General features: G+C 38.3%; 4 protein-coding genes across 4 annotated transcripts; 1 reads left to right on the forward strand and 3 right to left on the reverse strand.

Annotated features, from left to right (window-relative positions):
- Positions 1-664: 664 nt before the first annotated feature.
- On the reverse strand, positions 665-2,329 carry LOC105388426 (cuticle protein 7). The gene is made up of 4 exons (XM_011559325.3): positions 2,257-2,329; positions 1,861-2,091; positions 1,543-1,709; positions 665-1,038 (listed from the first exon to the last, which is right to left on the reverse strand). Exons 1-4 carry the CDS (start codon positions 2,266-2,268, stop codon positions 990-992), a joined length of 459 nt encoding a protein of 152 aa, XP_011557627.2. The 5' UTR covers positions 2,269-2,329; the 3' UTR covers positions 665-989.
- Positions 2,330-7,050: 4,721 nt separating this feature from the next.
- LOC105388444 lies at positions 7,051-8,951 on the reverse strand. The gene is made up of 3 exons (XM_048629115.1): positions 8,940-8,951; positions 8,102-8,268; positions 7,051-7,621 (listed from the first exon to the last, which is right to left on the reverse strand). The coding sequence occupies exons 1-3, from the start codon at positions 8,949-8,951 to the stop codon at positions 7,051-7,053; spliced, it is 750 nt and encodes a 249-aa protein (XP_048485072.1).
- Positions 8,952-9,944: 993 nt separating this feature from the next.
- Positions 9,945-26,950, forward strand: LOC105388427 (histidine-rich protein PFHRP-II). Its single transcript, XM_048628951.1, has 5 exons — positions 9,945-9,988; positions 10,137-10,464; positions 10,699-10,718; positions 18,905-19,429; positions 26,347-26,950. Exons 1-5 carry the CDS (start codon positions 9,977-9,979, stop codon positions 26,863-26,865), a joined length of 1,404 nt encoding a protein of 467 aa, XP_048484908.1. The 5' UTR covers positions 9,945-9,976; the 3' UTR covers positions 26,866-26,950.
- Positions 12,779-13,791, reverse strand: LOC125490265 (cuticle protein 8-like). Its single transcript, XM_048628942.1, has 2 exons — positions 13,743-13,791; positions 12,779-13,413 (listed from the first exon to the last, which is right to left on the reverse strand). The coding sequence occupies exons 1-2, from the start codon at positions 13,752-13,754 to the stop codon at positions 12,814-12,816; spliced, it is 612 nt and encodes a 203-aa protein (XP_048484899.1). The 5' UTR covers positions 13,755-13,791; the 3' UTR covers positions 12,779-12,813.
- Positions 26,951-27,307: the final 357 nt, after the last annotated feature.

Consider the following 27,307-nt stretch of genomic DNA (forward strand, 5'->3'; position numbering starts at 1 on the left):
CAAACGTTCAATAGATCCATGATAGTTTTTTCATATTTTCATGTACGAGTAGGCAACCAAGAAATTACAAGAATTTTCTGCACAAAGTGTCAACATTAACATAAACGAGTGTAGAGTATCGGAGGTAATAAATATCTATGCAGGTTTTGTTAATTAATATAAGGTATCAAAGTGATCTAGTTCGCTACCGGGTAGAATATTAGATGGCTTAGGATTTCTCTATTACCCAACACGGTACAAGTGTTCCCTATTCACAATAACTTGATCGGAATAAATTGGAATAGATTACCGTAAACCCATTCGATGGGGTCTCTATTAAGGAGTGCGTGGACGACGGACTTTCACTACATATTTCAAGTACGACATTGTATGTTAATGTACTAATAGGATGTGTATGCAATCTGAGATCAGTAAGGGCCGGTGCAGATCGTTCCCACGGTCCGGTACACTTGTGCAAGTACAATTAACACGCGTTTTTGACTCTATACATCTCACTACAAGGTTTTGTTTCACCAACAACTATCTTATGCGGGACTATCTATCTACGTAAATTTAAGTACATGCTAGACCACATTGAGAAATGCATTCAAATTCTTATCGCTGAATCATTTTAAATAGCTAGCCTTAAAATTGGGTAGTTGCAACAGTCATAAAGAGAACAATATCTGTTGTGAAATGTTTATTGTCGTAGTATGTTCACTGTACAGCAAGTATGCATGACACAAACGAAAAAACACACAATTAAGAAAGGAAAACATAAGAAAGCAGCTAAAGTATTTCTAGAGAAGTATTATTTACAACATGAATCTTATTAGGTTTCAATACACACCAGGTACACAATTGTATGAAAAAAGTATTGAAGTCTTAAAAATAAATGTGAACAGAAAACACACATTACGAAGCTTATAACGAGATATAAAAATGAGTATCATAAGAACTTGTCTACACAATATGATTATGTCTAATATCACAGGTTGGGCCACATCTGTTTAATGATGATGGATGACTGGTGGGCTGTTGTGAACGACAGCGTTGAAACTGTGGACAAACAATACACACTTTAATTATCTGTTACAATAAAGCAGGGAAATGTTCACAAAAGAATTGCAACCGTACTTCAAACGAATGTAGTTAACAAGTAAACTTAGTTAAAATAATCTTCAAAAGGTGCGTAGTCTCAATAAGTATGTTTGATTACATGATGAAAAACCAAGATAGTTTTAGTTACTAACAGTATGTCGTCACAAAGAGAGCTTTTAATTTAAAACAATTACATAACGTCTCAAGATTTACGTCGAGGTAAACTTTTCACATTAAGTAGAACAAGTATTCAGAAGCCTAAGCACAGACTCTTCGAGTATACAACAACGCCTGTGTTTAGCATGTTAGCTAGTGTCTACTTTGTCATATTTGTAGCAGTTTTCTGATGGGCTTAATTTAAACAGAACATCAGACAGACAGACATACACCACGGGGTGTTGAGTTTGAGTATGGAAATGAGGTATTACGATAGATAATGCTTAAAGCAATGATGTTCCTTACCCGTTGTGGTGGTCCGCGGTATAGGTGACCTTACGGAAAGAGCCATCAGGCTGCAGCAGCGAGTACTCTCCCTTCACCACGTCTCCGTCGCGGGTTTCATGCTGGGACTTGTGGTCGCCGGTGTGCGGGTCCTCCACGGAGTAAGAGTAACCGTATTTGGGGTGGGCCTACAGAACAGAATGGAATATAAAGTATATGGAATATAGACTGCGAAACGATCAAAAAATATTGCAAGAAATACTGGTTACTTAGTACAGCAGATCACTTGGGGAAAAAATATTGTGACGGGAAACATGAATTGAATGACTCAAAACTCACGTATTCATCAACATAGTGCGCGTCCTGGTGGGCGGGCGCGGCATGGACCGCGGGCGCCGCGTGGTACACGGGCGCGGCGTGGTACACGGGGGCGGCATGCACCTGCGCGTAGTGCACGGGAGCCTCGTGGTGCACCTGGTCGTGGCGCACGATGTTCTGCGAGGAGACCGCCGGAGCGTGGTGCACCAGACCAGCCTCACACGCCGCCAGCACCGCGCATGCAGCCAGGATCTAGAAAAAAAGTTTGAGCATGAAATTGATGACCTATTTGGTGGTAAGGATTAAATAATACTGCGTGGAGGTGGACTTCGAACGGCAGACTGCCGGAATGACCTATATCCATTGAAGTTACGTAAACGTCTAAGCTTTGTTGTTTTGAATGTTGCGAGCGCTTACTTTGGAGAACATTTTGCTAGAGACAGGTACTTTGACAACTGATATCGCTCTGTTAGTGAACTCTTTTTATATAACAAACAATCATAGGACGGTTAGGTAGGAGGGGGGAGGTTAGTCCAGACGATATCCGATCAGGTAATTGCTGCTTTGCCAATCTGCTCACTTTATCTGTTGGCGCAACAGTCGATATGGCTACAATATGTAGAGAAAATGGTATCTCAGTGAGAGGCTAGTGTCCTTATGGTAGTAGCAATTTATAAAATATAACAAATGGCTCGTCTCAACTGTATCTAATGTTTTGTTTGCAATGCTTACACAATTGTAATGATAGTGCTTTGTTTAGTTAAGAAAATAGGTTATTAAACTCATCTTTCATTAATAAATTTAATCCTAGTTATGTACTTGTAAATTGAATAAAATACATCCTTTTGAAATACCCTTTTAGTCACAAATTGCTAGAGAAAAACCTTTTCGGCGAAGCAAACTAATTATAAACACAATTGATCAAAGCGGTTTAATAAAATCGAAGTATATTACCTACTCAAATGTAAGTTGGTGGTAAGTTGCATTGTAATTTAGTTTTATACATAACACCTACCAGTCTCATTCAGATTTTAATTAAATAGCGATCGTTAGTAAGTTAGTACACCTAAAACTTCCTTGACGGAAAACTTCAACCTAATGTTGAATACTAACGACTTAACATAAATTGTTTACGAAATTTTCAGTTCTTAAATTATTTGTTGGAGATGCTATAAAAGAGAAGACGAATACGATACTCGTCATTAAATTGAATTTTAACTCATCGAATTTACAAATTTACCTCTAAACACGAGCTTTAGTTGCGAGTTTAGTCTGGGGGCACGCCATAGCACGCACAAGTCGAGCAAACAGCGGCACGGTCGTGCCATCTTTTTCTTGAAGCTGGGCACTTCCGACTTTTCTTGAAGTTGTGAGTGAGTTGTGATAGAACTAGAAATCTGGTATTCAATAAACAATTAGGTAGGTATTGTAAAAAGCCGGTATATTTCGAATTTCAATAATTTTTTTATACCGGGTGTTGCAAAAATTGGTTTACTAAGCCGAAACCAGCATGTGCAGCATGTTATATCTAAGCCCAAAACTGAAATCAGAATTTCAAAATTCGCGAAAAAAAACATTTGTCATAGAAACTTAGTTGGTCACGTGACTTTTTACTATGCAGTATGAATATTTTGTTTCGCGAATTTAGAAATTCTGATTTCAGTTTTGGGCTTAGATATAACATGCTGCACATGCTGGTTTCGGCTTAGTATACCAATTTTGCAACACCCTGTATACACTCACGGGCAATGAAAAAGTCCCAGTGAGAAAGGCGCCAAATTACTCCAAACCCGTAATAGCTAGCTTATGGACGCCGTCTGCAATATTAAATCACAATTAAATGTGGACCAGAATATTACAACTAAAAACGTAAACATTTAATTCAAATTTCCTATTAAATTTGTAAAAAAAATTGACTATTTAGAGAAGACATTTTTTAAGTGGTACGGTTTCTTTGCTCGTAGAGTAGTTTGCCCTGCTTCCGTTACACTCGATGTAGATAACCGTACTTATCGCGTTTTGGCACAAATGCGGCGCTGTGATTATAACACGCATTACACGAGACATCTTATTGGGTTTTTTCAGGTAAGTCAAATTTGCTTTGAGGTAGATCACAGATAAATTTCCCCTCTGTATAACAATTTTGATCTTCTATTCTTCTTCATAATTGGAAATGAGACGGCCTTTTCGATTATTATTATTAATTGAGGTTTAATTGTTCCTTTTTCAAGGTGCGATGTACAATAAAATATGACATTGGAATGAAGATTTTTACTTTTAGTGAATTTTATAATGAAAGACTGCGTGGAGAAGTATGTTTGATTTATGTATACTTATGTATGTGGCATTCTAGATCGTAAATGAGACTGATTGATGGGGCAATTGGTTTGTCAGTTATGATGATCAATACGGCATACCTACCTAATACCTTTTTGGTAATTGATAAAGCTGTCAAAATTATGCTTCTTTTCATATAATTATTAATACTTAGTCAATTATGTAAAAACACATAAAACTCAAATACATTTTAATTACTACGAACGGAAACAGTACTTTATTAGCTCAAAGTGCACCATACACAATCATTTTATGACGAAATACTCTTAGTAATAATTCAAATTGGTTTAGTAGTTTCCTCTTGTACCTACGGTAGCCTAACATGTGGAAAATGAATACCTCATTTTGGGCAACACTTATAATGCTACAAAGTGTATGTTACTGCATACACTATAATGCAGTCTTTTTCAACCTGTGGGTCACGACCCCCCACGGGGTCGCGAAGCTTCTGTAGGGGGTCGCCAAAAGGTGAAAAAACTTTTTACTCTAGTAAAAAAACCAATAGAGACAATTATTATTAATTTATTAAGAGACTCTTACTTTTAAAATACTTTTACTTATATTTTTCTTAAATGCCAAGGTTGAGCTTGTTTTTTATTAATTAAATTATCCCATCGTGGATCTGTTTTAGTACAATAGACCACATCCACACAGTAAGGCAGATTATACAGAAGACCGAAGATTATAATCAGCCGTTGTATCTAGCCTTTGTGGACTATGAAAACTCCTTCCAAGACATTGGCAATTTTGGAAGCGTTGCAGAGATTTCAAATCGACTGGCGCAATATCGAGGTGTTGAGTCTGTACAATGCCGCTACTATGACTGTCCAAGTACAGGGCCACAAGACAAGACCTACCCAACTGCAAAGAGGAGTGCGACAGGGGGATGTGATATCTCCGAAACTGTTCACCAATGCATTGGAAAATGTCTTTAAGACGTTGGACTGGAAAGGACATGGTATATGTGTAAATGACGAGTACATGTCACACCTCCGCTTCGTGTACAATGCTCACATCAAACCGGAGTCGGTCATCGTTGGTTTTGTTGAAGTTGTGCAAGAATATGTCTACCTCAGCCAGAGTATTCGGCTACGCATCCAACTGGGTTGGGCTGCATTCGGGAAATATCGTCACATATTTTTCTTGGCCATAATGGCCATCCCTCAGAGCCTGAAGACAAAAGATTTCAACCAGTGCGTCCTGCCATTGATGACGTATAGTGCAGAGACGTGGGCACTGACAGTAGGACTAGTCCACCGATTTAGAGTCGCTCAGCGTGCTATGGAGAGAGCTATGCTTGGAGTTTTTCTTTCATAAATCGTATCAGAAATGAGGTTTTGCCGTCAGTTAGAGGATTAGGATTACCGACATAGCTGTCAAAACATGCAAGCTGAAGTGGTAGTGTGCTTGTCATATCTGCCGAAGAACCGATAACCGTTGGGGTAAACGAGTTCTCGAGTAGAGACCACGAATAGGCAAACATAGCGTGGAAGGCGACGACCACAAGTAGGTACCTATCATTATTTTTTTGTAAAGCCAGGTATATTGTCTTTCCATTTTAATTTCACCCTTAAAAAAATATTCAAGATATTTAAATACTCGTAAAAGTCAGAAAGAAAAAGCTAATTTCAATAGAAATTCCTGGTCGCAAATGGCATTAGTCGTACGAATGTACCATATGGCCACACGTATCCGACGTATGTATATCTAAAATAAAAGTATGTACTTCGAGTCCTAATCATGGAGACCATAAAATACGTCGTAAAGAATAAATACTGTAACATACACATGATAATAAAAAACCGAAAGGGTCAAGGGGGTCGCGAAATATTTTTTTATACCAGGGGGGTCGCATCATGAAAAAGGTTGAAAAATACTGCTATAATGTATAAAATCACTACAAGTTCTTAAAGGTATTAGTACCTACTATGAAGGCGCAAGAGTATAATTATATTTATTTTTCAATATTGCTTCAGCTAAGGATTAACTGCACTTAGTTCATGTACGTTTCGTTCCAACATCCTGGCGAATTGCGAAATTAATAGCTGTTTATTTACGACTATAATTTTCATTTATTAACCAGAAATTAAAAAGGTTGTTAATTAAATATTTGTAGAATGGAAACGCCTGCGGTTTATCCAAAGCAAAGTTTTCCCTTAATTACCTTTGACAGAATTGAATTTAGCAATTATAATAATTTTGAACTTCTTATAATATTAGACATCAATATTCTGTAGTAAGTGAAACTACTTGAAGGACCAGTCCAGCAGTAAAATCATAAATTATTTATGCGCAAATTATCTACCTTTAAAGACAGTTTTTCCGTGTGGAAAACGTGTCCACTCTTAAGTAATTTAAATTAGAATAATATTTGGAATCTACAATTTGAGCCTTGTGGACCTGATGAGGGACTCTATGTTAAAATCGGTATTAAAATAGTGTTATTTCAGAATCAGATTATTTTATGATATATTCAAATATACCAAATAGAAAAATAGCGAATTCTTGTCAAGATCCACTCCGGTCGCTGAAAAAGCGGAGTAAGTAAGTAAGTAAGAAAAAATATTGATTGATTTTATGGGGATAATGATTTTATATGGGGATAATGCGCCATCTATGGGTGAGACCCGATACCAATAAGTAGCCACTGCATACTGCTACTGTAATTTACCGAGAGTGAAAGTTATCAAACCACTGCCGCTGCGCTTAATATACAAAGAAAAGCAATTATTTTCGATTAAATTGGATAGATGGCAGTGTAAGGGTTAAGAGAAGAACTTCATGTTCGATAAGGAGTTTGTATATTAATTTAACTAGAACAAAACAACTTATAAATATAGTAACATGACATAAAAACTATGACAAATACAATAACTAAAATCTATAGTAGTACATTCGTGTGTTATAGTATGAAGGTGACGGGTCAGAGTCTAGTGCTAGTTTCTCTCCCTCTTTCTCCTTTGACTCCATTGTTACTTCCTCAGGTTTAATAGGTTCTTGACTGCTAACCATCAATGGCATAATTTGTTGATTTTGACTAGTCTCTCCTTCTGTATTGATTAAAACCATGGCAGGTGTTACTTCCGTGATCGTTTCAGGTAAGTCTTCTGCTTTCCTCTCGGTAGGCACTTCTCCTTTAATATCTAGCTCTTCCATTTTGAAAGGCTCAATCATAGTAACTTTTTCCATGATATTGTTCATAGTTTTGGCTTTTGATGCGTCACTAAGCGTTTTGGGATGTTGTTTCGACTCTACCACAGATTTTTCTATATCTTTTTCTTTTTGTGGTATTTTATTTTGTTCGTTGTGATAGTCTTGGCCTGGAAAGTAGTGGTTTATTTTGACTCCATGTCCAATAGGGAAGTACTGCCTTGTGTGCCCAAAAACTGAGTATGCGTGGTCACCGCCATGATTGGTCACAGTTTTGCTGACTACGGCATTGAATCTGAAAATATATTATTCAGTAAGTATACTCTTAAATAATTACAATAACACACGTAATAAGACCGTAAGAAGAATATTTTATGCTTATCATTATTGTGAAAGGATTAGCCAGTCAGAATAGCGTCAGTCTCTGATTGTCCAGGGCGCGACGGAAATATATAAAAGTTCGTCACTCAGGGAGCCCTCCTTTCGCGTACCCTATAAACCTATAAGCTTTCTGTATCTGTGATCTATTAACCGTTTACCTGAATGAGTTCTCAAAAGTAACATTAGCTGTATTATGTAAATAGTAAAATAAATGTATAGTTTGTTTGTTTCAGTGCACTTCTGCATCAGAAAAATTCTATAAGACACCACACCTAAGTATTTTGTAGTAATCTATCTATCTAATTAATTGATGTTCGTTAGTCTACTTAAAACTCGAAAACGGCTTAACCAATTTGGTTAATTTTAGTCGTGAAATATTCATAGGTACTCGTACCCATGTAGATCATCAGCGTTGTACTCCACGGTCCGGACCGAACCGTCAGGCTCGACCAGGCTGTAGGACCCACGGACCCTGTCACCATCACGGCTCTCCTCTTGATGCTTGTGGTCCCCGCTCTTCTGGTCTGATACGGCATACGAGTACTCATATTTTGGGTAGGCCTGTGAAGAAAGGGAGAAAAAAATAAAATTAGATTTCTTTAGTGGTTTAATTATATTTTTGGGAGTAAGTGTAATAATGTGTAATATCTTACACACGTCAACACCCGAGACCCAAATACAAAATTAAATAAATGTGTTTTTGAACAAATATTTGCCCCGGCCTGGGATGGAGCCCAGGACATTCCAACTACTATACCATTCGGTCTTACTGACTAGGAGATTTCAGAACAGGAGCAGTTCTGAGGTAAGTAGGTATATAAGAATTACGAGATTTTGTAGGTTAACGTGAGTTATCTTTAAATAAGATAGCTCAGTCATAAAAAAAAACTTCAACTTCTTGTTATTTACTCATCTAAGTCCCTCATACCAAAAATAACTTTAAGTATTCGATCACAGGAGTAAACAGAAAAAACAAAACTTACATTTGATCCTAGTTGAGACCACGCCACGGGTTTAGGAGGGTGGTACACTTTTATGATTTGCCAGCCGCCATCCGACACCGGGATGCCATGGTGATGACCTGGTCGATGACTTGTGTGAACCAGCACACCTTGACTACAGCCCACGAAGCACACTAATAATAATAACTAAAATATAAAATGAAATTAATAAATATCGAAAAGAAGTTTTAATTTACACTTAAAACTCAATTAATAAAAAAAACTTCGCACCTTTTGGTTCATTTTTAAACACTTGAGTGAACTGCCACAAACTAAATGTTCTAGTGGACTGTTGAAAAATTGTCACAAAGTTAACCATTTTATAGTTAAAGGTATCATTTGCTATCACCAATATTATATAAATTTTTGGTAAAACTAGAAAAAAGCACAGCCAAAAGAATAGAGTGGCTGTGCAAAAAAATATCACTGTAGACTCACTCACTTATGATTTTTAGCGAAAAGTAGTTAGTAGTTACTTGGATCGTGTCACTGTCATGATATTATACGACCCAAATAATATTTTATGACAACTATAAAAATAACAAACACCTGTAATTCTACCTAAAGGCACATCTATACTATTCTTTAATCAGGAAACACCCAGTCATTTATCGAATCATCACATTCTTTTGTATCAAAGCAGGCATTGTGTTCGGCTTATTTTGTACAGGGGAAAGCAGGGTGTTCTGGTACAGTTCAATTGTAAGAAAATTTAAGGACTTTACATTAATGGTGACTAATAAAATTTCCAGAATTATAAAGATGATAATAATATTTTACATGATGTCCATGAAAAAAAATATAAGCTGGTTTCTTCAGAATTTTTGCATTTATCAATTATCTTGGCCCGTATCTCCCCATTTGGTCTGTAGTTATTCCAAGTGCCGACATTTCACAAAAGAGAGTGGATTAATTCCTCAAATTTTATCTTATAATGTATCTTTGTAATTCAATACGCGTGACGAATTTATTGTAAGTTAGAAAAAATATATTATACACCGAATACTCAACCATATTTCAATTTAGAATATAAAATTATTTGTTAAAAACGCGTACTTTTTGTATTTGTTACTTATGTGTTCTACGTACGTACGTATATGAACTCTGAAGACAGAGAGTGGCGAAGTGACGAGGTCAAATTGCGGGCAAAGCTCGTTCTACAAGTTTCACCGCCAAATTTTGCTTTAGGGGTTGCACTCACAGTATAAAAGCTGCACTTAATTAACATACATCATCATTCACTGTTCAAGTACAGTACGATAAACACAATGTTCTCTAAGGTGAGCTGAACAATTTAAACAAATCGTTTAGCTTCGCAAATTAAAGAACATTATCATACATATTAATTTAAAGATGAAATTTATACAAGGATATTTGAAAATGTAGTATAATTCTTTATAATAATAAACTTGGTTTTATATTTTCCAGTTGTTATCTCTGTGCGCCGTGGTGGCGGCGTGCTCCGCGGGGCTGCTGCCCGAGCCGCACTACTCCGCCGCCTCCGCCGTCTCCTCGCAGAGCATCGTGCGTCACGACCAGCAACACCAGTACCAGCACGCCATCGCCGCGCCCGTCGCCAAGATCGCCGTCGCCGCCGCGCCCGTGGCCTACCACGCCGCCCCCGCACACTACTCGTCCGCCGCGGCCGTCTCCTCGCAGAACATCGTGCGTCACGACCAGCCCCAAGCCCACCACCTCGTCCACGCCGCCCCCGCTCACTACGCCGCCGCCCCCGTAGCCTACCACTCCGCCCCCGCTCACTACGCCCAGCACGAGGAGATCGCGCACCCCAAGTACGAGTACTCTTACTCCGTGGCCGACTCCCACACCGGCGACAACAAGTCGCAGCACGAGAGCCGCGACGGTGACGCCGTGCACGGCGAGTACTCCGTGCACGAGGCCGACGGCTCCGTGCGCACCGTGCACTACACGGCCGACGACCACAGCGGCTTCAACGCGGAGGTGACCCGCACGGCGCCCACGCACGCGCCCGCGCACCACGCCGCGCCCGTCTACTACCACCACTAGGCCCCACACTGTACCTGACACACGAACTATTTATTTAAATATACTGTTCCTATAAAATTTAAATGTTTTCCATTTATTGCATTACTGTTTGACAATAGCATAGCTTAAGTACATTTTACATGAATTTTCCATACAAAAGACATCGACGAGTGCGCTTTTGTAAAGTGTAGTAAAGTTAGTTGATTGTCAAACGCTTTGTTTAAAAACCCATTTTGTTTAATGGTTTTATTATTTGATAGTATAATAGAAAATGACAATATAACAGAAAATGTAAAAGAAAGCAGAAAGGCGGCTTCTCATAATGTGGGTAAAACATAATCCGTTTATATCATAGAATAACGCGGACTCGGGTGTGTTTTATGTAGGTATAACTTGATCAATTGCATAGTCACGTTCAGCTTGACGACATTAAACCGGAGTTATATTTAGTTATGAGACAGTTAACCTCCGGTATACTATTGGTCAGAAGCCACCACTTCAAGATGACTGTTAAGCGTACCTAATCATCTGGTTTGGACTGCATTGTGGCAGCTTCGTCAAATATTAGCTAGCATCAGAAATATTGTCATCAATCAGAAAACTAAGTTTACCGACATTGTCCTACAAATTAATATATACATATAATCTGAGGTCATCCGAAGAACCAATGACCGTTTGGGGAAAAGTAGTATACTGTAAGTCGATATGAGGATGATGACTAAGGCACAAGTTAGAGTATAGTGAAATAAAGATCATGAACAGTAGAGTTCTTAGGTAATATTCTTCGAAATAAATGCTTAGCTGAAGCGTCGAGCTTTCTTGTTATTTGTATTTCCTACTGTTCTTTGTTATTAACCTGACACTGCATGCTTCTTAGCTACTACATAGCAAGTTAATAGCAAAAATAAATCAATTAAGACTTGAGTCGGTAGCACGTTTACTAGTTCAAGTAAAATGGCGTTGGCGTGGCGTCGGGTTTTTGAAATAGAGCCTGAAAGCCTGAAGTCTAAATTTTATAGAAATTAATCGGATGCAAACACAAAATAGTGCTATTTTTGACCGTTATGTACTTTGAAAAGATTGAATTTAAGGCCCAATGGATCGTTAGTGGCATGAATTAATATATGAATCAGCAGAATTCATCCGTGTGCCCCATGTTTGCGTAAGTCCCATAAACTAAAGTGATTTGTAGTAACACTTATAGGAATGAATCAGTAGTTTGTGATCGAAACGGCGTTCAGAATACTAATCTCTTTAACATACAAACATTCATAATAGTATTGTACTATGCTCCTGACTGTAGTCCCCGAAGGTGTAGTCAGGGGTCAATCGCAAGTGAGCCACCCGTTTTTTGCCGCAGCGTGGGACGCCCTCCTACCCGCTGGACTGACGACCTTAGGCGGGTGGCGGGTAGTGGGTGGATGAGGAAGGCCGAGGACCGAGTGCTGTGGCGCTCCTTGGGAGAGGCCTATGTCCAGCAGTGGATGATTATTGGCTGATGATGATGATGGGACACAAGAACGGCTATATCTACTCATTATCTCTCATATTATTAAATCATGCATCTATGTATCTATGTATCTGTGTAGATATATATTATCAGATCTCCGACACCCATAACATTATGATTAAAATATAAAGATAAAAAATTTAATTACAATATAGAAAAATTAAAGGAATAGCCAAGTTAAGTAATAGTGTTTAATTTTTTGTTACCCACGCCCACCCTCTTTGACGTGGTTGCTTATTATGTCTAGTGAAATAGTCTGCCCGAGGAAGACATTATTTCTACATATTGATCATCAAATACAACGAGTATACCACATAAATACCAAAAATCACTGGCTTCAGTAAAATTTTAGCATTGACAATGATTTTCATGCTGTTGAAGTTCATACCAAGCCCTAATAACAACGTCCAATTCTTATGTTATAAGTTATGAAAAAAAGTTCAGCGCACGCGTTGAATTCTTTTGTATGGAACACATTTTAGCTCAGTATACCTAATCGAAGGTGGATACAATAAATGGAAAACAGATAAGTTTTATAGGAACAGTATATTTAAATAAATAGTTCGTTTGTCAGGTACAGTGTGGGGCCTAGTGGTGGTAGTAGACGGGCGCGGCGTGGTGCGCAGGCGCGTGCGTGGGCGCCGTGCGGGTCACCTCCGCGTTGAAGCCGCTGTGGTCGTCGGCCGAGTAGTGCACGGTGCGCACGGAGCCGTCGGCCTCGTGCACGGAGTACTCGCCGTGCACGGCGTCACCGTCGCGGCTCTCGTGCTGCGACTTGTTGTCGCCGGTGTGGGAGTCGGCCACGGAGTAAGAGTACTCGTACTTGGGGTGCGCGATCTCCTCGTGCTGGGCGTAGTGAGCGGGGGCGGAGTGGTAGGCTACGGGGGCGGCGGCGTAGTGAGCGGGGGCGGCGTGGACGAGGTGGTGGGCTTGGGGCTGGTCGTGACGCACGATGTTCTGCGAGGAGACGGCCGCGGCGGACGAGTAGTGTGCGGGGGCGGCGTGGTAGGCCACGGGCGCGGCGGCGACGGCGATCTTGGCGACGGGCGCGGCGATGGCGTGCTGGTACTGGTGTTGCTGGTCGTGACGCACGATGCTCTGCGAGGAGACGGCGGAGGCGGCGGAGTAGTGCGGCTCGGGCAGCAGCCCCGCGGAGCACGCCGCCACCACGGCGCACAGAGATAACAACTGGAAACAATGATTTTAAAATTATATTTGACCTAAAACTTTGTAGACCCTATCCGTGTAATGGCTGGGAGCTATTAGCCTCTTTTATGATTGGAGGGACTTGAGTTAGTCTTTACAAAAGCTGTACTGTAAGGATATATCAAGTAACACATTTAACATTCTGAATCCGATACTATGATAACCAATATCAGTTTTTGATGGATATTTTGTCGCAACTGAGGTTGAAAATGGTTTAAGAAGACGGCAAACCGTCGATAAAATTAATTTTAAAAATGAATTATTCGAATTAGCTAATAAGCTTTACTTTTTATTCAAAAATTATATCTTACTTTGGTGAACATATTGATGTGTTGTATTGATTGTCTATCACCAGATAATGATGTGGGATTACTAATTACAAAAGCTTTTATACTTACTTCATGCGCTGAACCCACGATGTATTTCAGAACTTGTCGAACCAGATTTTAACTCGCTCTAGGTCATGATAAGTACATTCACCATATATCGCGTTCTTATTTCGTACGACACCCAAAATCTTTATTTTATTTGTTATGCCAATTTTATATATTCCTACCTATATTTACAGGAACGTTAGTTATTCTACTATATAAAAGCTATACTATTTCGTAGTATTTTTCTGTTTCTTTAGTTATAACGAAATCAAATTAAAACACTCTCCAAACAAATAGGCACATGTCAAACGTATAACACTCTTAATTTTCTATAAATTACTAAGTAGAAGAAAACATTGAAATAATATTATATTTATAAATTATCGAATTGTCAGTAATTTAATATATTTGGCAAGTTGCTTATTTCAAATTAAATAACATCCGGTAAATTTCTAAGTCTACAGCTTCTTAAAAAGAACTAAAAAATACCACTTTAAACTGCCACCTAAGCCTTGAATTTAGTCTCTTTTTCTGGGCATATAGATCGCCGAATGTCTGATGAAACCTCGGTTTTGGTTTGGTATCGGCCAATCATTGGGCCGCAAGTGGTTGCTCTCTCGAACCAACATCTTCTTCTTGTATAAACTACCCTTCTGGGTCAGTTGATTGAAAGGCCAATGTACGTGACTTTGGAATATGTTTCGGACCGGTGCATCTGCTGTTAATTGCTCTACTGGAGATGTTGTATCGATAGATCTAAAACATTAGAATGATTATTGAGGTGTTTCCGAAAATAATCTTATGGTAAACAACGTTTTATAAACAATAACATCTTTAACTGTTTATTTAACCATGTCGTGTAGGCTAAGATCAGTATAAAGAATACTTACATAGCCTTAGACGTTGAAAGATTAAAAATTGTAGCGTCAGTGCTATTGTTTGTTTCGGTTTTCTTATTGTGACTCAGACTGTTCCGTATTGGCTTGTAAGTCAACATGCGTTTGAAATAAACATAGTTTCTCCCTTGTGGGAAACGCTTGTGTATATTCATACTTCTAGCTTCGCGACGATTTCTTATGGATTTGTAAATATCTGCCACTGTTCTCTGAAATTATATACAAAAATATAAAATATACCAGATTATTTATTATTAAAAATGTATACCTACACGGAATTTATGCGCCATGATATTTTCAGGTTTTTTAAAATTATATAGTTTATATATTTTTATGTCACTAGTAAAATCTTAATATAAGTAGTTGTTCTTGAACTCACATCTATAGATGTTTTATTTTGTAGGTTTTTTTGAGATGCATTAATTGTCGTATGCGATATATTATGAGCATTTGAAGTGGTGGCTACCACCATTGCTTTCTTGCTGATTGGCTGTTTCGTTAATGCAGATCGAATTAATTGTGAAAAGCTCGGTAGAATTTTCATTTTATTGTAACTTTTCATCATCGCCCTCAAAAAATGTTTACGTTTTTCATGTTTTACGAATTTCTCAATTTGTGCTTCTTTCCTTGTTGGCAGCATTCCTATTTGATTCTCCAAATATTTTATTGATGGGTTTTTATATTTCAAACGTTCTTTGCGAGTTACGATGTGAAACATGACGTTATGGAATTTCCAGGCGTCTTTGTATAAGTTCCTGTTTATGAATGTAGTTGTAGTTCTCATAGTTGTACTTGTTGAATATTTAGTAGTTAAATTTGATGGTAACCCAAAACTATTTCCAAAGCACAGCAATAAAAATATCTGAAAATGTGTAGTTACAGATAGCATAAACAAACAAATAGGTGAGTATACATTTTAAATATTTTACCTCGTACTTATATAAATACTAAAATATAAAACTTACCATTGACAGCATCTTCTTATTCTTATTTTGTTCAATCTAAAAACTATATCCCTACTTAATATTGAAGAGTAAAGTTATTAATAGGTAAGTAACTAATAATTTTATGATGTGAAAACTCTCAAGCGAAATCGTAGCAATAACTGATTATGATAAATCGTACCATCTAGTATTTATTGAAGGCATCTTCTTGTCTATGTGTTTGTTTAGAAAATGCATCTATTGTTTTATTTATTGATGAAAAATTTATGATGTAATGGATTTATTCATTAACGTAACATTACATCAGAGTCAACGAGTCATCAAAGTTATTTTTTTTATTATTATACATCTTTTACATAAAAGGGTACGTTTTCAGAATCTATTGTAGTTAGTGTTAACTGCTAAATAGTATACAATGCACAGAGGCGGCCATACTGTGGCGGTGTGGTTGGGAATGTTCCTGGCGTGTATCTATAGTACACTTTGGCGTGTATTATGTGAATGACAAATACGAGAGCTTGACGTGGTGAAAGGATGAAACAGTAAGAGTACCTAGGTAGCTTTATTTTATAAAATATGATTACCTACATTGTATAGTAACAAGTACCATACTGCATTGCGTTAAATAAAAATACCAATGCATTAAGTTTTAAAATATTTGCATATCTTGATCTAACTTTTATTAGTAAGTGAGATACAGTGTGACAGCTAAAAAGGCTGTGTCTTCATTGATGTCTATTATGAATTCGAACATTCTAATACTGGGGCTGACATTAAGTTAAATTCTTTGTATAAAAATTCGACTCTATGAGTATGTTTGTATTTAGGAGTTATATTAAAAATAGGTAGCCCACTAAGATCTAACTAAGTTAATACCATAGGGACCGTTACGTGTAGGTAATATTAAAGTAACATAAATTATTAGCCTTTAGTGGCTTTCCATATCTCTTAATATGTGTATGCTTTTTATCTCAAAATACCTATAGCTTTTTTTTGAAATAATGTAATTATAATGTGACTTACAAAATTACCAAGAAATAAATATTAGTGTTGTGAACTGAGCCTTAGGTTCAGTAATCCACTCGTGCGCATTATTCTAATACAGGTTTTCGGCAGTCGGTCAAATATGTGACCGGTTGGCCCTGACCTTACTCACTGCACTATTACGAAAATACCAACGCCTTTCAACGTAAAATAATATTGATGTATTGTTTCAATTTTATGTATTAAAACGATTTTATTTATAAGAAGCGGGCCAAAAGTAGGATACCTTGCCTATAAAAGGTTTACCTTAGTATGTTGATTTTACATACGAGTACATCCTCTTATCGGATCGTATAATTTTGAAATATTTATTTAGTCGTTATAAATGTAATAGCTATTTAATAACTTTCTATTTATAGTAATTGAAGATGGGCCAAATTATTATTAAAAGTAGTAACACGTCAGTAAGAAACATTTCTATTGCATTATTATGCAAAATATACTCACGAAAATATTATCTCCGAAAGAAAAAAAATCATCGATACATACCAGTACTTGAACACTCGAACTCTTTAATGAGAGGATCAGATCTTATCTGTTACGACAACTTGTCTCCATGAAAGTAGAAATAAAGCCTTTTTTTCTACTTCCAAGCTCGGCTCCTTATTTCTATTACTATACGTAAAAATCCTTATAACCGACGAATAACGAAAGGATGATGTCACAAATGACGATGTTCTTGACTTTCAAAACTGACCGGTTCGCGGCCGGCGCCTCCGCGGCTCATCTTCACCTCGACATTGCGGGTCACACTTGATGAATGAATGACTCATCTTATTTATATAAGTAAAACACATCACTACAGTGGTAGATGTGTAATTACCAACTCAAGTGAGAAAGAGCTTTCAAATCATGTTTTTATTCTTTTCAGCAAAAACACGCGTAAACAAATATTTATTTCATTCTAGTGTACTTAATAAAAATACATAATTATTACAAGATTGGTATTTTACATTTCAACAACCTTTTCAAACAATTTAAGTGTCGTTAGCATACTTACACAAAATATTATTATCATCACTGTCCTTGTACCTACAATGTAAAGTAGGCAAGCTCATAGCAAGACGACACGGCTAGAATATAGTAACACCTCTAGTCGCAGGCGTTGAGAAGATCTAGTAGGTATTGGGATGAAAGTAGCTATAATAAAAGTATAGTAGATTAATAGAATCAATCCATAAAATAAAACTACTAAATGATTCCTGTATGTATGTAAGCAGATTTAAAAGCTCATACTCTGATATATTATGTGAAATGTTTTCATTTACTTAGTAAAAAAAATATTATGATTTTCAAAGCAAGAAAGATTTTAAGAAAGGAATATTAAATTTACTCACTAAGTACTTACTTACCTAAAAAAATGGCGTGCAAGTAAGTATGTGAAACAAGTTGACCTTTCTTTATCAGACCCGAAACTCGATCAATATAAATAAAAACCGGCCAAGTGCGAGTCGGGCTCGCGCACAAAGGGTTCCGTAGCAGCAAATATAATATTACAGTTAAATCAACCTATCTCAAAAACTATAAGAGATACTTTGATCAAACCAAAAATCGTTGAAAGAGTTAATTAGCATGCATCACCTCTATTTTTTTTAGAATTTTATACCCCGTAGTTATAAAAATAGAGGGGGGGGACATACTTTTTACGACTTTGAGAGCTGATATCTCAAAAACCGTTCACTTTAAGAAAAATGTTTTTTAGAAAACTTTATATCATTTTAAAAGACCTTTCCATTGATACCCCACACAGGTATGTACATCGAAAAAAAAAATTTCATCCCTCAGTTACATGTATGGGGGGCCCCACCCCCAATTCTTTTTTTTACTATTTAGTGTCATATTTTTGTAGCGGTTCATACAACACATATTCCCATCAAATTTCATCACTGTAGTACTTATAGTTTCCGAGTAAATCGGCTGTGACAGACGGACAGACGGACAGACGGACAGACGGACATGACGAAACTATAAGGGTTCCGTTTTTGCCATTTTGGCTACGGAACCCTAAAAAGCTTTGACGCGTACGTAACGTATCAGTTGTTCATTAACAATTATCACTTCAACATGTTCTCCAAAGTAAGTGTTCATTGATATGGGATATGATGTGGATGTGGATGCGTAGTGTGAGAGTGTTTGTAACTGTGTGTTGTGTGAATTGCAGATAGTGGTGGCGAGCTGCGTGCTGGCGCTGGCGGCGGGCGGGCTGCTGCCCGAGCCGCACTACTCCGCCGCCTCCGCCGTCTCCTCGCAGAGCATCGTGCGTCACGACCAGCAACACCAGTACCAGCACGCCATCGCCGCGCCCGTCGCCAAGATCGCCGTCGCCGCCGCGCCCGTGGCCTACCACGCCGCCCCCGCACACTACTCGTCCGCCGCGGCCGTCTCCTCGCAGAACATCGTGCGTCACGACCAGCCCCAAGCCCACCACCTCGTCCACGCCGCCCCCGCTCACTACGCCGCCGCCCCCGTAGCCTACCACTCCGCCCCCGCTCACTACGCCCAGCACGAGGAGATCGCGCACCCCAAGTACGAGTACTCTTACTCCGTGGCCGACTCCCACACCGGCGACAACAAGTCGCAGCACGAGAGCCGCGACGGTGACGCCGTGCACGGCGAGTACTCTCTGGTCGAAGCCGACGGCTCCGTGCGCACCGTGCACTACTCCGCCGACGCCCACAGCGGCTTCAACGCGGTCGTGAGCCACTCCGCGCCCGCCCACCACGCCGCGCCCGCCCACCACGCTGCGCCCGCCCACTACCTCCACCACTAGACCGACATTGACCTGCACCACCACTGTACATACACACGCTATTTATTATACCTAAATAAACGAACAAAACTTGTTTGTAATGCTCCATGTGTTATTACATATTTAATTAGATACCACCCTTTTCTGTTCAATAATGAAGTATATCTTTACCAATTTTTATGTCCAAGGATAATTTCAGTAAACAATAGGATACCGCACCAATTACGACTTTATCACAACATCTTTTGCGTTATAATATGCAAACGTGCTGTAATGCAGTTCTTTACCAACTTAAAACAGTTTTTATTTAAATCGGCTGCCGGTAAGCAAAAGGGCGTACATAGGTAAACATTGCGAATGTTCTAAGAATAAACCTGTACAAGTTGGAAGGACATGAAATCAATACATTTTCAATCTCTACATACCCAATTATGAACTACAACATTTTTAACTTTACTTTAACATTCAGGCACCAATTTTCAGGTTTTATGCTTATATGAAACTGAATTCGACGACCGAATGGCGTAGTGGTTAGTGACCTGACTAATGAGCCGATGGTCCCGGGTTCGATTCCCGGCTGGGGCATTTGTTCTCGGGTCTTGGATGTGCCCGTAAAATGGCAATAGGCCCGCCCCCTATTACATTGGGACTAACATAACACTCTGGCGAAAAGTGGGTGCAGCAATGCACCTCTGCCTACCCCGCAAGGGAGTACATTAGTACAAGGCGTGAGTACGTGTTTTTTTTTTTTTTTTGAAACTGAATTGAACTATGAGGTCTCAGGAAACAAATTTCTTGATAATGAAGAGATCCATCAAAGGTATTATTAAGGCTACAGTAAAGCAAGGGCGTTATCCCTTGAGTTCGTAAATGGTTAGGCCGTGAAATTGCGAAGAGCGTCTTTAAAGAACTTGTGTGTTACAAATACAAATACAAATCAAATACAAATCATTTATTCAAAACACAAGTTATTTGTTACAAGTATGTAAGGCCACATCCTTTTAAGTTTTGAAAACCTGTATTAGGATATGACCGCTCTTCCAAAAGTAAGTATATAAAAATAACTTGCAAATAATTAAAATTATATTAAGTATATACAGCATGCAGTGAAAATTTAAATTAACATTAAATTTGACTACGTGAAAATAATTATAAGTACTACCTAAATTTTAAGCTATAAAAACTCATTTAGGATCAGCTATATAAAATTACAATTAATAAATAAGTAAGTACATTTGAATTCATTAAAATAAAAGTAAAATACATAGCTATAAAATAATCATTAAATAAATTAGAATTATATTTTAACACAATTGAAATTACAGGAAATACACAATTTTATTAATAAACTTAATATTTATGACTTAAGCTATTCTATTTAGTAATTCCTCACTCTCTGCGTAATCCAATGTTCTTAAATGGTTAAAAACTGTTTTTTTACATTCATAAAAAGACATTGTGTAAATGTTAAGAACTCTATTTAGTTTATTATACAGATATATAGATTGTACACCAAATTGAGTTGAAGCTGAAACTGTTTTTGCTACTGGTTGATTTATAACAGAATATAAACTTCGCTTAGACAGGGTTTTAAGATTAGGTTTAAGTTTCTTTTGAATTTTTAGTATACAGCTAAGTATATATAGTTGCCTTACAGTCAGTACATTACAATCACTATACACATTTACAGTTCCGTAAGATATTTTTTTAGCCAATAACACTTTAAGTAGAGAGCGCTGAGCACGTTCAAGTAAAATTAGGTTAGTTTTGTGAGTTCCACCCCAGATGGCCAAGCAGTAAGTCAAAATAGGCTGGACTAAGGCTCGGTAAATATTAATAATCAGATCTCTGTCTGCTACATACCTTAAATATTTAAAAATCCACAGAAGTTTTCTAACGCGAGAAGTGCAAATTTCAATTTGTTTGTGCCAGTTCAAATTTTGGTCTATATATACACCCAGATATCGCACAAATGGAACTTTATCTAAATGGGAGCAGGTACATTGGTTCAGCACATTGGGCTCTTTACAATAGTGAGCAGTCAATTTTTGACTATTATCAGGTTGAGCTGAGTTTCGTAAAGAAAAAGTTATGTAATTTGTTTTCTTCAAGTTCAGCGTAAGTTGGTTACATTGTAACCATTTAATCACCGAATGAAGACCTGCTTCAGCTCTGGAGTGCACTTCATCCCAGTTGGTGCCATGAAACAACAGGGCGGTATCGTCAGCATAGGAGAATACTCTACCTTTTACCAGACTCATTTCGGTCAAGTCGTTTATATAGAGCAGAAAGAGGGTAGGTTAACTAAGCTAAGTTAACCAAGGACACTACCCTGTGGGACTCCATATAGAGTTGTAGAGTCTACTGCACTGAAAGTAGTTTCATCCAATCTAGTCTGCTGACTTCTGTTAAGCAGATAATCAGAAATTAAGTCAAAAAATGACCCGCGTATTCCCAAGTGATGCAGTTTATTGATGAGTAAGGGGATGGAGACGGTGTCAAACGCCTTTTTTAAATCAAGAAAGACGCATAGAGCTTTCTTTCTACTGTCCAAAAACTCTACTATCTGGCTAGTTAGTGCTAAAACCGCGTCTTCTGTGCTTTTACCTGCTTGAAAACCAAATTGAGAATCCGAGATAATGTTATATTTTTGTAAATAATTAGTTAATCTTTTGTTTATAACTTTTTCTAAGATTTTTGAAATGACTGTAAGAATTGATATTGGCCTGTAGTTGTCAACATCGCCTCCATCCCCAGACTTGTGTATAGGGTGAATAATTGCACGTTTTAGAACACCCGGAAAAACACCCCTGTCCAAGCACAAGCAGCATAAATGATTCAACAAGGGCGTAAGCTCATTCTTTGCCAATTTAATGAACCTGGTAGGTATTTCATCCCATCCCGCCGCTGAGTGTGATTTCAAGTTAAGTATAATAGATTCAATTTCCGCATTATCTGGCTCAATTATTCCAATTGTATTAACTTGATGTGGAAAGGAAGGTGGACAAGGCTCATTCTGATAGTCGATTTGCTCCGCGAGCTCTTTTCCTACGTTTATGAAGTGTCTGTTAATTATGTTGGCAGATTCCTTGGCAGATTGCGCTAAAGTAGTTAGTTCATGATGTTTTGACTTAGGCCTGTTCAGATTAGTTATGTTTTTTATGGTTTTCCATAGAAGTTTGTTATTATGTTTGGCATTAGATAATGTTTCGCGCTCGTACTGCCTTTTTATCTTTTTTAATAAATTGTTACAATAATTACGATATCTTTTGTATGTAATTTTTAATATTTCGTTATTTAAGTCCTGTTGTGATTGTTTTTGTAGTTTATTTCTATTTTTTACACATTTAAGAAGACCAGGTGTCATCCACGGTTTAATTAACCGTCGATTGTTAGGTATTTTAACAGTTTTGGTATTTAATTCAAGGCATATTTTTATACTATCTGTAATTTTTTCAGCTAATGTGTCTGGGTCATTAATAGTTAATAGTTCCGCAAGATTTTGTTCCCTCAGTGTGTTTATAGCATCCGTAAAGTTTGTAGATTTTCTAGTTTTATTTAATGTTTTTGGTGTGATTTTAGAATAGATGTTGAACAATAACATAGAGTGATCAGTGATAGTTGTTTCCAGTACGGCTATTGTTACCGAAAATTTGTTAGGGTCTATATTAATCATGATGTGGTCTAGGCAGCTATTCTTTCTGGTCTTTAGCCTGTGTCCCGGAAGCAATCCATGGCTAGACAACATCTCTAGATAGCTGGCACTACGGTAATCTTCATGACCATCAATAATATTTATATTAATGTCACCTACAATAGCTAAGTTACTATTTAGTTGGCTTGTTTCGATGTATTTGTCTAATGAATTAACGAATCCGTTTATGTTAGAGTTTGAGGGTGATCGGTAAATGCAAAGAAGTGTAAAATTGTGCAGCTTCACGTGGAGGCAAGAAGCATCAGAAATAAATACTTCCTTTACTGAGTGTTCCAAAAGGTTATTGATATAAACAACTACACCGTCACTCTGTGTCACTTTAAAAGTTGTTTTATATACAGAATATCCCGGTCTTGAAGGTAATGGTATATTTTCATTGAGTCTACATTCAGTGAGAATTAATACATCAAAGTTTCGTTTAAAGAGGGATAAGTTAACGCTAAGATCATCACTATTTTTGTTGATACTTCTAATGTTTTGGGTCATAATGGAAAAAGTTGGTGAAAGTTTGGGCAAATTATTCGGCAAGTCTTCAATGGAACAGGCAAAACTGTCAGTGCACTTAATACTGTCTAATTCAAGCAGAATTTGTTTATCGCTATCCATTAACTAGCAAAAATAACATATCGAGGTGCATTTTTGGAACAGTGTTAGTAACCTTACCTCAGGAATGGGTAAATATATCGAGTTGAAATTTGAGCCACATGTTTGAAGTACGATTGTACTTTGTATAGGTGTACCTTGAGGCCATGAAAAAAGTTACCTACAATATAGTCAGAAATGGAAAATTTCATCCTGACAATGCCATTCCATATGTCACTGGAACGTTTTCATTTCTCGCGAGTGTATATAATAATATTATGTACTAATATTTGACTATTTACTATTTAAACGCGCAGGTAAATCGAAACTAAAAATGTATTTCTCTATGGCCTAAACCTATGAAAATTGGCAAGTGCTACGGTCAAAACAGAGGTACATTGAGTAAAAAAAACTGAAACATACACATTTCGTTTTATTTCTTCAGTTACTGCCATGTTACCGACTCGCGAAGAGAAGAAAACAGGACAATTATACTTTGAAACCTGAGTCATAAGAATGGACCTGATACAACTGATTGTAACGGTTTCAATCCCCGGCCGGGTCACATTATAATCACTCAATTTGTTCACATAATATAGGTTCTACTTCTCACGAGCAATTAAAAAGTTCCACTAAGAAAAAGTCAACTCCTAATGTATCATTTTTTTATATTATTTCATTAACAAATTTCATATAAAAAACTATATAGATATAACAAATTTGATATAAATATTTATATTTAGGTTTTTAAACTCGTGAGAAAGTTCCATTTACAATATGCCAACAGGAGATAACCCCATTTTTTTAACATTTCATTTAAAAGAACACAATATATACGTTTTCAGTTGGTAATATTCTGATGCGATATTAAATGCTCTTCAATACTTAATGCAGACAGATGCTGTATTTTAAGATTAAGCTAACCATTTCCGTTTTGGAGTAATTTGGTACTATTGGATGATGCCCATGTCCTACAGTGAATTGTTTATGGGCTATGTGTTTATGTTTTATCATAAGACAATGACAAAACAGGTCAACTATAATTTGTAACTTGTGCCAGGAGATTAGGACGCGTTCTCACTAATGTTTCATATTTTTATTTTTGCATAAAATATTCGCCGGTTGGTATCATCATCAGCCAATAATCATCCACTGCTGGACATAGGCCTCTCCCAAGGAGCGCCACAACACTCGGTCCTCGGCCTTCCTCATCCAACCACTACCCGCCACCCGCCTAAGGTCGTCAGTCCAGCGGGCAGGAGGGCGTCCCACGCTGCGTTTGCCTGTTCGTGGTCTCCACTCGAGAACTCGTCTACCCCAACGGTTATCGGTTCTTCGGCAGATATGACCAGCCCACTGCCACTTCAGCTTGCATATTTTGACAGCTATGTCGGTAACCTTAGTCCTCTGACGGATAACCTCATTTCTGATACGATCAATCAGAGCAACCCCAAGCATAGCTCTCTCCATAGCACGCTGAGCGACTTTAAATTCAGTTGATGAATTATTACAAAGCCTACATGATCTTCATTGATTTTCTTATGACCCGACTGCCGAAGGAGGAGGGTAATGTTTTTTCGATTGTATGTTTGTATGTATGTATGTATGTCTGTTTCTTTGTTCCCTCCTGTAGCCTAAACGGCTAGATAGATTTTGATGTATGAGGTATCGTTAGAAGCGTATTGATTGCGCAATGGTTATAGGCTATGTGACGTTACATTAAAATGTACATAGCGCCCTCTAGAGGACATAAAGTGATGATCGAAAAAAAAATATTTTTCCAACTATGCAGTGTGGAAAATCAAATGAAAGGGCTTGATTAGCACATTACAAAAATATGCATATTGTAGGTAAGTATTTAAATAGCAACACCAAAATGATTGAAATAAAAAATGTTCATAAACTAAAACTACTGACATCAAATTTCATAAAATAAAGACAACTAAAAAGTTATAAATAAAAAAAATTATTATAAACAAACAAAAAACCCGAGTGCACGCTAAAAAGATGAAAACAAGCCCCAATGTTAATGGAAAGTATCGCAGGAGGGGACCAACTTGACCGCCATACAATGTATGTACCTATCTAAGTAACATTCAGCTAAATGGTGAACCCTCTGCTGGTCCCCGCCTGCAATACTTTCCATTAACATTGGGGCTTGTTTTCATCTTTTTAGCGTGCAGTCGGGTTTTTTGTTTGTTTATAATTACACTAGCATTAGTAGCAAATAAGTACCTAAATAGTTTTCTTAATAACAGTGAAAGCTTTTAACTTATTAAGAATTTACAAGAATAGCCTGCAAGCTGCGTGTGAGTACATAAAACAAGTTGACCTTTCGTTGTCACACCCGAAATTCGATCAGTATAAATACTTTCTGCATCGTATGCAACACATCAGTTGTTCATTAGCAATTATCACTTCAACATGTTCTCCAAAGTAAGTGTTCATTGATATGGGATATGATGTGGATGTGGATGCATAGTGTGAGAGTGTTTGTAACTGTGTGTTGTGTGAATTGCAGATAGTGGTGGCGAGCTGCGTGCTGGCGCTGGCGGCGGGTGGGCTGCTGCCCGAGCCGCACTACTCCGCCGCCTCCGCCGTCTCCTCGCAGAGCATCGTGCGTCACGACCAGCAACACCAGTACCAGCACGCCATCGCCGCGCCCGTCGCCAAGATCGCCGTCGCCGCCGCACCCGTGGCCTACCACGCCGCCCCCGCACACTACTCGTCCGCCGCGGCCGTCTCCTCGCAGAACATCGTGCGTCACGACCAGCCCCAAGCCCACCACCTCGTCCACGCCGCCCCCGCTCACTACGCCGCCGCCCCCGTAGCCTACCACTCCGCCCCCGCTCACTACGCCCAGCACGAGGAGATCGCGCACCCCAAGTACGAGTACTCTTACTCCGTGGCCGACTCCCACACCGGCGACAACAAGTCGCAGCACGAGAGCCGCGACGGTGACGCCGTGCACGGCGAGTACTCTCAGGTCGAAGCCGACGGCTCCGTGCGCACCGTGCACTACTCCGCCGACGCCCACAGCGGCTTCAACGCGGTCGTGAGCCACTCCGCGCCCGCCCACCACGCCGCGCCCGCCCACCACGCTGCGCCCGCCCACTACCTCCACCACTAGACCGACATTTACCTGCACCACCACTGTACATACACACGCTATTTATTATACCTAAATAAATGAACAAAACTTGTTTGTAATGCTCCATGTGTTATTACATATTTAATTAGATACCACCCTTCTCTGTTCAATAATGAAGTATATCTTTACCAATTTTTATGTCCTAGGATAATTTCAGTAAACAATATGATACCGCACCAATTACGACTTTATCACAACATCTTTTGCGTTATAATATGCAATCGTGCTGTAATGCAGTTCTTTACCAACTTAAAACTGTTTTTATTTAAATCGGCTGCCGGTAAGCAAAAGGGCGTACATAAACATTGCGAATGTTCTAAGAATAAACCTGTACAAGTTGGAAGGACATGAAATCAATACATTTTCAATCTCTACATACCCAATTATGAACTAAAACGTTTTTAACTTTACTTTAACATTC

The sequence above is a fragment of the Plutella xylostella genome, chromosome 22 (genome assembly GCF_932276165.1).
Source record: "Plutella xylostella chromosome 22, ilPluXylo3.1, whole genome shotgun sequence".
NCBI classification, from domain to species: Eukaryota; Metazoa; Arthropoda; class Insecta; order Lepidoptera; family Plutellidae; genus Plutella; species Plutella xylostella.